At 36.3% G+C, this 12854-nt stretch overlaps 1 protein-coding gene across 1 annotated transcript in view; it reads left to right on the top strand.

Moving 5' to 3' along the window:
* The window catches only part of LOC126828278 (protein rolling stone), a 95103-nt gene extending 82612 nt beyond the window's left edge, over positions 1 to 12491 (top strand). The window contains exon 4 of the mRNA XM_050557960.1: positions 5276 to 12491. Coding sequence (XP_050413917.1) covers positions 5276 to 5757 — 482 coding nt within the window. The 3' untranslated portion in view covers positions 5758 to 12491. The remainder of the gene's footprint in view (positions 1 to 5275) is intronic.
* The last annotated feature ends 363 nt before the right edge of the window (positions 12492 to 12854 follow it).

Here is a 12854-nt window from a genome sequence, read left to right as displayed (position 1 = left end):
GCGTATGCCCGTCCAATCTGATTAAAATACAGATCTATATTTCGTTTCGTTTTTTTATACTTTCGATGGCCTACACTACATGAAGATCTGACCGGTTGTAGCGATAGGTCGCGTCAGAGATCATACCAGCGGCTTTTGACCCTATGACCTCTGACATTTGTTTAAATAATCAGCATTGATGTTACTAGTGGATTACCCACAGTTCCCTGCAAAACACGCCTAAAGCTCGCCGTAACAGACCGTTTCATTGGTTAATTCCTCACACCCATTCAGAACACGCCAATAATAACAACTCTTCCAGATCCTAGTGTAGTAAAGACAAGTAAAACGAAAGTTTGAACTTTAAAAAACGAAACGAAATAGGATATGTGCTTTAATCAGATTGATGCCCGTCTTCATTGGCCCAATCGGAGTGTAACAGTAGGACTTTAAACCCTATTTTATATCATTTCATTATGTAAATAGATGATCAATCTGGCGAGAGAGCTGGCCATGTCAGCTGACACAACGTACTAGACAGATCCATCATCCAATTAAGTTTTCAAGTTATGGTGACGAATTCCAATACCACGGTGACCGGTTTTAAATTTCGTGACGTCTCCAAACAATGATGATTCGCGAATCCTTCTGCATCCGAAAATGTCTGTCGATTTTGTTCATATTGGGGTCAGAAAATTTTTATTGAACAAACCAATGCCCGATGTCGTGGCATCGCCGAAAACTAGCTAGGAACGATTTGCTGCTTACATCAGTGTTATTAACGGTCGGAGTCTGGCTTAGCGACGATGATCTCGTGACAAACTAATTTTTATTTGAACTCAAATAGAACCCCCCGCTGTCAAAAATAGATTAGTTCGGTCTGGAGTCAATAGATGACAAACACATAAAAGGTTATTTTCTGATTTCGTGAAAACTTGAAAGGTAAAGGACAATTCTGGAGAATCGGCAAATAATTTGACGTAGAACAGAGGCGTCCTATCATACCACATAGGATTATACAGTGGGTGTTCTGTTTGAAAACCTGTCCGAGTCACCAACACTCTGAATCGATTAAAGCGCCAGAAATAACAATATGAGGTTAATGAAGGCGACTGTGAAATACGAGATAAACGGGTAAAATCTTCCCACCAATCTCAGTCAAACTCTCATTTAATATTTATCACTGATATAGATAATGTAATGTTTAGTTAGCAACAATGGCTGGCGTGCACAGATTTCCCAAAAAATTATTACATTGCATGGCAATTTTCTGACAATATCTAATGGTTCACGGCTACATCTACGTTAAAATCTACTTAAATTGATTATTTAACATTTAATTAAAGTAAATAATACAGAAATGTAAACGGAAGATAATATCTCCGCTTGGATTCAATAAGGCTTGTCAAACGATGTTACCCAACACTATGGATAGATGATGCCGAATGTTGCAATATCCTTGTAAATACGGATTTCAATTCTTGTTCAGCTGAAATTCCTTTTAGGGTCTCAAATTTCAGAATATTTCTGTTATCAACCAGAGATTGTTGTTATCAACCAGAGATTGTTGTTATCAACCAGAGAAAGTTCATCGGGATTTTCTGGCGTGGTTCACCGCTGGTTCCCCGAATGGTGCAAAACAAAGGGCCTAGCAAGGGACAACGTATAGTCGTTTGGATGGGACGAAAAACCGAGGTCCCGTGTACATATTTGCGTGCACGTAAAAGATCCCTTGGCAGTTGGAATTCGATATAAGAGTTAGCGCCACTGTCCGGGCAAAATTTCCCTCCTAGCACATACTGTATGGCGTATGCCCGTTTTCATTAGCAAAACAGTAGGACGTTAAATCCCATTTCATTTCATTTAATTTCCATTCGTTAAAGAGCAATGAAACACCTTTAAAGCTACATTATCTCGTTCGATTTAAGTCAGCTACTGGGCGCGTCTCTCTGAACAATAGTGACCCCGATTGGAATATACTGTGAATTGTATGTCAGAGGTTGGGAACCACGGTGGATCAGTGAGTAAGGTGCTGGCTCACTAACCAAGCAATCCCGGGTTCTATCCCGGTGTGTGTCAAGAAAGTCCCTCGGATTTTCCGGTCTAGCTCTCCTTTGTCAGTGGCACAAGACGACGTGTCTGGTATAGAACAGTGTCTAGGTCCCGTGTACGTGCCTAAAAACCCTTGGCAAAATAGCAGACCTCATAGCATATTACATAGTGCACGCCCATCTTTATAACCTCTGTCGTTGCAGAAAAGAAGGCCGCTAAATCCATTTTATTTCTCTCAGCCATATGTCATTGGATAGCCAATTTTATGAGTAATTTTAATGTGCGTGTAATATCAAGGCAGACTCTTCACGTGATAGTTATATAAAATTTATTAGAAATATATTGTGTAATAAAAGTTCCATAATGTCAACCCAAATGAAAAGCGCCATTAAAAGAATGATCAATTAAAGGGTGGTCAAGTGTGCAATGGTAGGATAAAAATGTTCTTGTGATTTGATAATAACTACCATTTGTTACCCTTCTTAACTTCTTCAGATTTATAGACTTGTTATCCACACCGGATGTACTATATACCGAAAGATTCCGAAACAACTCCGAAAAATACCGAAAAAAATCCGAAAAAATCCGAAAAATCGAAAAGAATTCGAAAAATACCGAAAAATTCCGAAAAATACCGAAACAATTCCGAAAAAACGAAAAGAATCCGAAAAATACGGAAAAATAACCGTTTTTTTTATATTATAATTACCGAAGAAATCTGAAAAACGTTTAATACCTAAAAATCCTCTAACGCGGCAACCTGTTGTCGACTACAGATGGAAACTGACCGCTTTAATTTTTACAAAAAGAACGACATAGGTTAAAGCGATAATTTCATATTTTCTAAGAAAGTCAAAACATAATTATTTCTATGTCTTTTGCTCAATAGGTTATCAACTGACTATTATACGACCATGGGCATTATTTCCCACCCTTTAGAATCATTAACACAGGAAGTAATAACACAATTACCTCCCTTGTTTTACTATTGCCTCCATGCATTAGCTACCTTCAAACGTTGGAATTTGAAGTTGAAAATGATATTTTTGCCAATTTCTCAGCTGGCAATAGTGAATTATAGGATTAATAGGATTATTCTTTAACAAGGTAGGGCGGTTTATGGATACCATCTATTTTAAGGCTTTATTTTAATAAATTTTAAAAATATAACTTAAAAATATGAAATTGCAGCTTTAAGGGGACTTGGATTTCTAGAAACCTTTCATACAGAATTAACCAGAATTAAAGCACCAACTTGCCAAGATAGTGGGTTAGATACAGAATAATAAATCTATATGTTTCGCATATGTATATAATACGTCTTTACATAATACGAATTTACTTAAAGGACAATTATGGTGTCAGTCATTATCACATATGTGATAGAACTAATTAAACACGTTCCAAATATAATTTTAACACAGAGATTATTGCTACGATAGCTGAGTAATACAGGTTTCTTGAATCGGAAGTGACGAACGCCAAAGGAAAACACGAGTCATCCCTCTATATAACTGACTGAAGTGACGAGTGATAACAGATACATGGGCGAATTTCTGCTCACTAATAATTCCTTCCAAGACCAAAGGTTGTTGTGTGAGACTGTGAGAGGATATCTGACAATTCATAAAAAGAATTGACTGCCACTAGATAAGAGAACACGAAAGAAAAACAGAAAAAGTCCGTGCATTACCATGTTCTTATAAGGTATAGAATGAATATAAACAAAGGAATGTATGGTTTATTTCTATTTTTCTCGTGTTCTCTTATCTAATGACATTCAAATACTTTATTAAATTGTCAGGTATCCTCTTACAGTTCCATATAACAACTTTTGGTCTTCGAAAGAATTATTAGTGAGCAGAAATTCGGCCGTGTATCTGTTTTCCCTCGTCACATCAGTCAATTATATAGAGGGATGACTCGTGTTTTCATTTGGCGTTCGTCACTTCCGATTTAGGAAACCTGTATTACTCAGCTATCGTAGCAATGATATCTGTGTTAAAATTATATTTAGAATGTGTTTAACCAGCTCTATCACATATGTGATAATGACTGGCACCAATATTGTCCTTTAAGCTTCGATGTGTATGGTTATGGACAGATACTAACGACAAGTACAAACTAATAATGGATTCCCATTCAATCAAGTCACGTGAAAAACAAGAAGGCATAAATTAGATTATTGCGGCATGGGTTAGGGTTTTATTTTGCGATTAAAATGTTTTGAGAGGGATTTGAAGCAGATTTTTGATAGATAAATTAGTTTGAATATGTTTTTAATCCAAATATATCATGAAATCACACAGTTTGAAAGCGGGAAGGCACCTTTAACTAAACAGTGACATTTATGTAGTCTATGCCATTAACACGGAACATTGAATAATTTGCACTGTAATTCTTCAGTTGTCCTTGATGAGCCCTTGGGTTATAAACGCGGGCGATCAATATATATACCATGGAAATAATTTCAGAATTAACAGTCCAATAACTGTCTGGTTCAATATTGCCATGGTAGAAATATAAGACTTCATAAATATTTGTTTCAGACATATTTCACATGATATATCATTACGGTGTTTAGTGACTAAGGTAAATCATTGTAGAAGAAGTTCCCCTATGGAATAGAGTAATATTACTTGTTGACGAGATGCGTCGTCTCGTGAGGTTATCATATTTTCATTTTGTTGGCTTTTATATTCTATTCATTGCACTCTGTCTTATTGGTTCTATCACTGTACCCCATTTGTCATATATATACGTCTAGACTATATAATAAATACTTGAGTGGTGCAATATGTTACTGTCATTGTTTTATGAATGATTTAAAGGCCCAAAAGGCAAGGGGCTATAAGTCAAAGGGACGCAATGGTTTTTGAGTTTTTGCGCCCCCTTGAGTTTTTGCACCCATGGCAAAACATCACGTGGTTTCAAGCCATGTTCCACACAGCTCCGATATTTACTTGATTAGGATCTGATTTGCTGCTCAATTTTCATTCATGATTAAATCATGAAATGGATAACTGAGACTATGTTTTTTTATCGTACCGACTTTAGCAATGGTGATCGAGGCTAGGCCGATAATTCAATCGCTAAATTCTTGGTTCAGAGTGGATCAATTTGACTGATATTTTCAGAAAATTCCCTTTACATTATCTTGTTTTGAACTATTATAGTGAGAACTGGCAACTCATTATCTAATCTCCCATAATGTATCTTTAACTCTTTTATTTGTATTTTTCAGCTGTTCTGGTTACACCAATGAGTCGAGTTAAACACACCATGAATACCATTTATGTAATTGTTGACTTGCTGATTAGTGGAACTCCAATCCGAGTGCTTCATATGTTCTTCACTGTAATGCTAGGATCTATTTACGCGCTCTTTAACGCCATCTACTTCCTTAACGACGGAACCGTAACTACTGGAGAGGGTGGAATGGCGGTCCGCCATTACGCTTACAACTTCATGGACTGGAATAAACCTGTAGAAGCGGTTATCACCTGTGTACTGTGTGTGTTTCAATCTCTAATAGCTCAAGTTGTTATCTTTATAATTTTTAAAATTAGGGTTGTTATCTTTGAAAAAATGTACTTCGGGGGATCGAGTTCTGAGGTGGAGTCAGAGCTACAAAACATAGTGACAGAATCTAACTCGTATAGTACAATGGATGAGAAGGAGTTTATAGATACTAATGCGCCTTCGACTCATGTCGGGGTTAAGTGATGACGTATTTATTTTTATAATGACTTTTAATTCAAATATATCGTTATTAGTATCAGTTGTTGACATATAAAATCAAGATGAGATTGAGTATATTGTGAATATATAATCAGTGAACAGTGATGAATTATCTGATATTTGAGTATTTGCTATGTCTGCCATGTTGACTGTTCGTCTCTAGAATCTCTGCCATCCCAGTAGACTGCGCATCGGCGGAAGTGGAATGGACCGAATGCAGATAAGGTGATTCAAGGAAGTTGTTTGGTTAATACCTCTAGATTCGACAAATATCAAATTTATTTTCCTCCTTTTGTGAAATCATTTGGTTTTTTTAACTATTGGTGTCTTTGACTGTGCTGTTCAAAGTTAAATAATGATTTATGAATAACGATCAAGAGCTATGATAAAACCCCTGGGTAATATTAAAAATATTATCTACTTTGTAATTATCAAAAATAAAATGTTGGACGCTATTTGTGATACCGCGTATCTTAAATCCTGTAAAACTAAAATATGTTGATTTCAAAAAATAGTTGAGGCGTAGAAATGTTTCTTTGTTAAGTTTAGCTTGATACAGCAAATCCATTTTGTTAAATTTCATTCTTGAATTTTGTTTGATACGGCGGCCATATTTGATAAAGAAGTATGGCTGCCGGTTTGTTTTTGAAATTTAAATTTAGCTTTAAAAAGTAAAAACGTTTCAAAAAGTCGTGTGGTTTTTATAGAATTGAAATTTAATATCCCGGAGATAAGTTGGTTCATTCGTTCTAAAAGGCGAATAAAATAGCGTTACTATCGATGATTATGCTTATCTTATCTTATCTTATGATTAGCTTATCTTCCGGATATTAACGTCAGACCTTTAGGTAATAAATATTATTCATGAAAAATGTTACATTTGTATTATTAATTTCATGTATTTCGTGAATTTTACCATGTACTTATTCTCAACATAATTCCCGGCATTGTTTAATTAACATTATTCCATGTATATTTAACTAGAATATTATCATTCACATGATCTTTTACATAATATTCTATATTATTTATGTGTCATATCTTTAATTATGTGTTTTTAATTATAGCTGTTGGTTATTCGTGTATCAATGAGTCTCTTTTTTTAATATTTATTATGTCTGTTTTCGCCTGTTTGTAGAAATATTGCGAAAACCAGATTTCTGTCAGAACCCCACACCCACTCCGATTTAAAACTAATTCAAAATTAAACGAAACAAAAAGCCAATATTGATTTCAATATAGTTTTGTAACAGCTTTAAGGTAGGTAGTTCATATTTTATTGATATATCAATCCGAAACTAAAACTTAAATTTTGTTTAGTGAAAATCTTCATTAATATAAATCATATCGACTATTCACGTGTTAATTATAAAAAAAAAATGTTTAGTGAAAATCTCCATTAATATAAATCATATTGACTATTCACGTGTTAATTATAAAAAAAAATAATCTATAATTATCTGGCAATACTGACACTGTAAACAATGTTAAAGTTGCTGTGTTAAATTTAAAACTGGTATACTCTTTAATATACACAGAGAAAAGGGTACGTCAATATCCCTATTTGAATCAATCTGGTTAAATGAAATGAAATGAAATGGAGTTTAACGTCCTACTTTTCTGCTCCTAACCTGGGCTAATGAAGACGGCAATCTGGTTAAAACACAGATCCTATTTCGTTTCGTTTTTATAGTTCAAAATTTCGTTTTACTTGTCTTTACTACACTTGAATCTGGAAGAGTTGTTATTTAACTCGTGTTCTGAATGGTGTCAGGGATAAGCCAATGAAACGGTCTGTTACGGCGAGCTTTAGGCGTGTTTTTCACGGAACTGTGGGTAATCCACCAGTAACATCAATGCTGATTGGTTAATCAAATATCTGACATCATAGAGTCATAAGTCGGTCTTTTGACCCCTGACGTGACCTATCGCTATAACTTGTCAGATCTTTATGTAGCGTAGGCCATCGAAAGTATAAAAAAACGAAACGAAATATAGATCTATATTTTAATCCGATTGTATTTGAATATAATGCTAGTATTTGATGAGATGTAATACCTCAGTCAGACCGGGGTGGCGTCCTTACTTCGCTGCTACGGCGACGGAAAATGGTTTTAGAGCGCGTTAAGATCGCCATAAGTGTGGTGGAAACACCAGATATCGTGCTGTGGTCACCATGGTCGCCAATGATCGCCGAGCCATATCGTTTGTATTGAGCATGTTCAAAACAAACACCAAGATTCTGCGATCTAAACTGGAAAGCTATGAGAACACGACATTTTTCAAGTTTTAATTTTTTGGGGACATTTTCTCTCGTTGTGTTCACGTTTGCCGGCGACCTTGTGTATTCTGTGGTCGCCGTACTGTCGCAGCAACGCAGTAAGGTCGCCATCCCGGTCTGACGGGGGCTTTAACTATTACGTTCTGGAAGGTATTTAATCTTCCCGAACTGCCTCGAGGAAACCCTGAACCAGCTACGAAAGACAAAAACTGAAGTTAAAGCAGTGGATTAAAAGTGATTCTGTCGGGTTGAAAATTTGAGGCGAAAATCGGGTGATGCCAAATCCAAATAAATATGGCTAGTACAGGTCATTAGGACATCCTACAGTTCACGCCATTTCAGTTCCCCGTCTCCATAAGCCCAATAGGACGTTAAACCCGATTTCATTCATTTCAGTTCATGTTAAAGTTGTCCATAGAGCCGTCAACATAAAGGGTCAATATCCGGAAGCTTACATTCATATCATGATATAGCCGAATGGAACCTGCTCTATGATGTTCCTCTGTGCATATGCCATACCCTTGCTCCACTATCCGCCGTGAACGAGAGAAAGCGACTCACATCCGACCAGTGAGATTTTTGCCATGACGCCATGTTCCAATAATGACGTGCTCGGCACCATGCTAGTCGTGCAGCCTTGTGGTCACGTGACAAGAGAGGTCGTATAAGGTCGTGTTTGATGTATTTGCACTGACACCTTCATGTTGGACAGAAAACTTCATAAATTCTCATTTCATTTACACTTATATTTATTTACGTAATAAATTTCTCTTGATCGCATAAACATTCGGGTGTTGCGATACTTTGTTTTCTCTGTGTATATTATCGCATGTCATTAATTTACTCCATTCACCCATTTATCTATTTCCCTTCCTGTCTTTGCTCAATTTTCTGTGCAAAATGCATGACTTTAAGTGGTGCTATTCTTGTGTGTGCGTTTTGCTTGTGTGTGTGTGACTGTGTTTTGCTTGTTTTGGGTGTTTCGCTTGTGTGTTTCGCTTGTGTGGCCGTGTGGGTGTCATAAGTGTGCTTACCCCTTTTCTGTCCGCGTATCTCCTGTATTTACTACTAATATATGTATATAATCATTAAAACCTCACCAATATTTTCAAAGTGTTGGTTTAACACGTATATATCAGAAACATTAAAATATTCATATCCAAAATTTGGAAACGGGTAAAAGATGACAACAGATCGTATAACAGAACGATGCTGGGCTGACATTATCGTAAATTGAACGGGCTAATTTTAGTAGCTTTGATTTAGGGGGTGGAATGGTTAGCGCGTGTGCGCTGTATCATAGGGACTGTCATTGAATCAACTGGCGTGGTTTCGATTACCCAGTTGTACGTGAAATGGAGTAGGGTCGCCTGTTTAACGTCGTAAGTTTTTTTCCGGGTCCTCCTGTTTCCTCCCACTGCTAAAGCGCAAACGAATTATTGAAATAAAATTGACCTAGTTTGTGTCGAGTAGACGTTAAATCCCATCTCTCCCCCCCCCCTCTCTCTCTCTCTCTCTGTATTGATTTAGTTTAACATGAAGTCTTCGATTGGGGTGATCGTGTGTGTGATTTCAACTACTGCTGGGAAGGGTTCTATGAGATTTAAATTATCGTTTAGTTCACTAATTGGGGTTTAGTTTACGTATAGATAACTATTTCTACACAGTCGATTATATCTCAGCATTGGCTGTATCTGTCGACGTAAACTTTGGAACAAAGCCAGATTGTCAGCCTAAAAAACAAGTCAACAAAGAAAATACAAAAGAAATTGACAACTTTATGTTACCTTAATCAAAGAAGGACATTTTAAGTATTTCAATTTACAATCTATTTTATGAGTTTGAGTTTTAAATGTTTGTTCAGTAAGTATTGCTTTCTAATTTTGAAAAACAGGAATCATTTCTATTGACAATTGGCCAGGGTCATCGCGGGTGTTTTTTTGTTAAACCAGATCGAATGACGAAGTTAACACCGGAAGTAAGAACAGGCTAAACCACTGATCTTATATATTTTTCGGGGCTCCATTCATCGGGATTTTCCAGCTTGATTGCTGCTTGCCAGTGGTGCAGGATCGGGGGTCAACCAAGGAACAGAAACTAACCGTTCGGAGTGCACTAGGAAACGGTTAAGATGTTCGCGCACTTTGAAATCGAAAATAAGTGGGTCGTTGAGCCGCTAAATCTCCCTCATAGCACAGATGCCCGTCTTTGTTATGTAGATTTAAGTAGAAAAGTAAAACTTTTACGCCCTATTTTTTTTATCTATTTTCCAGAATTAGAAAGCAATCTTTTAATTATTTATTTTTTATTTCTGTGTGTTGCATACGGCCTCGATTGTTGTTTGTTATAAATAATGTATAATGTCGTTTATTTTGACTGTGATAAAAATAATATATTAAAATGAATTTTGTGTTATTACAATTATTTCAAATGAGTGTTAGTTAGTTAACGTTATAATAATTTTTTTTCTTGTAAGACACTGAATTCCCTTGCCAGGACAATATCAGATAAACTGTCTAGTATTCTAGTCTCGACATCAACGTTCAGTATATTCCAATCTGATTAAAACAATTTCGTTTCGTTTTTATAGTTCAAAATTTCTATTTCACTTGTCTTTACTACAATTGGATCTGGAAGCGTTGTTATTTAACGCGTGTCCTGCTTGAAATGAGGGGTCAGCCAATCAAATGGTCTGTCGAATCGAGCGTTTGACCTTTTGTGCGCGGATCTGTGGGTAGACATTAGCGGCAATAGAAATCAAAACAAAGCATAGAACGTGAACTCCCACTATAACTTGTTAGATCTACGTGTAGTGTAGGCCATCGAAAGTATAAAAAACGAAACGAAATATAGATCTATATTTTAATTAGATTGAGTATATTCAGATTACAGATTAAAGACTCGATGTGTCATTTAGCGGGGGGGGGGGTGGCCGAATGGTTAGCACGTGCGTGCTGTATCATAATGCCTGTCATTGAGTCAACTGGCGTGGTTTCGAATCCCCGGTTGTTGTAGGGTCGCCTGTCCAACTTCGTGGGTTTTCTCCGGGTCCTCCCGTTTCCCCCCACTGCTAAAGACCCTCACGCGCAAGCAAATTATTGAAATACAATTAAACCATATGTTAGTCTCGAAATGACCTAGTTTGTGTCGAGTGGACGTCTCTCTCTCTCTCTCTCTCTCTCTCTCTCTCTCTATCCCGTGTCATTTACCGCTATAATATGAATCCTTGCAAACTACAATATTGTGGAAGTTTAATATCTAACAGGAATATCAGTCCAAAACTCATCCAATCTTTATTTACAATGTAATTTTTTGTATTTTCATCGATCTATGCTACTCGAGCGTAGCAAGACGCCGCCATTTTTTATTTGTAGTGGAGAAAGCTGGTGTAGTTTAAATCTGATTGAATCCAAGACAGGAGATTCTCTAGGTTTGGTATTTTGATTTTGTTTTCTTAATTAAATGTCCAATTATCAATATGAGTACATATTTAGTGTGTATTAACCTGTGAGAAATTCGATATTTTAGCGAAAATGCAAATGACGCATCGACCCTTTAAATTATATTCATACATTTTAGTATTTTACATGTAAACCAACTTTAGCCGCAGACAGACCGAGTTATCTTATTCAGATTTTTCAAGCTGACAGAATTAATTTAGCTTGCAAATCATTCCACGCCTGTCCTCTGTGGGATTTTTAATGACATACAAACAGTTAAGACAACTTGTCTACCGCTACAGTTAATGTATTTAAGCACATAATAAGATTGTTTTAGAATATAAGTACTTATAATGACATACAGTGACAGAGTCCACCCACGCCGGGACATCGTGTAGCTATATAAAATAATGTTTCGACCTGGGGGCTCAAATTTCCCCAGTTTGCAATTACAAATTTTTAGTGTAGTTTTGTATTTAAATGACAGTTATACATAAATCAACCTGTCAAGAAAATCCGACGTTGGAGTAGATTACAGGGGGGCAATCAACCATAAGATACAGAGTCAAGTGTTTGCTTTCATTGTGATTTAATCTCATTATTAAACTTAAAGCCCCTGGCCATTATTTTTGGGGGTTTTAAATCCCCTGTAAACTACAATATTGTGAAATTTCATTGACGATGAATAATTGACGATGTAAAAATAAGCCAGTGCCACCTATAAATGTTGGGTTACAGCTTTTGATAGCCCTCTTTTTAACCTGATTGAATTCAAGCAGGGGTAGTATCTACCGTTGGCGTTTTCTTAATTTTATTTGTTTCTTTAACATTTCAAAAATGTTAAATAATCAATTTGAGTATAAGTTAGTGTGAATTAAGCCGCGAAAAATTTGATGTTGTCCGAAAAATTTAAATATTGTGCAGCGGCTTAAAAATATTACGTGTATTTTTGTATATATAAATAATATATTGAATAAAGTTATACTGTTATTGTCGTTTATCATTGTCAGAGTTTTTATTACAGACAAGTCGGGGTTGTTGTGGGGGGGGGGCAGTAGTCTAACGCGTTCGCTTTAGATAGTAAGGTCTGTCATTGTGTCAAGTAGCGTGTTTTCGATCCTACGCCGAAAAATCCCTCCGGATTAGCGAGCCTATATGACTAGTGATGGGACAAGCTCATTAGTGATGGGACAATTTGTATAACATTAATGATGGGACATGTTGTATAAGATTAGTGATGGGACAAGCTCTATATGATTGGTGATGGGACAAGCTCTATATTATTAGTGATGGGGCCAGCTCTATATGATTAGTGATGGGACAAGCTCTATATTATTAGTGATGGGGCCAGCTCTATATGA

This window comes from Patella vulgata, chromosome 7, assembly GCF_932274485.2.
Source record: "Patella vulgata chromosome 7, xgPatVulg1.2, whole genome shotgun sequence".
Lineage (NCBI taxonomy): Eukaryota > Metazoa > Mollusca > Gastropoda > Patellidae > Patella > Patella vulgata.
Note: the sequence above shows the minus strand (reverse complement) of the source record. Positions and strands in the feature narration are given on the sequence as shown.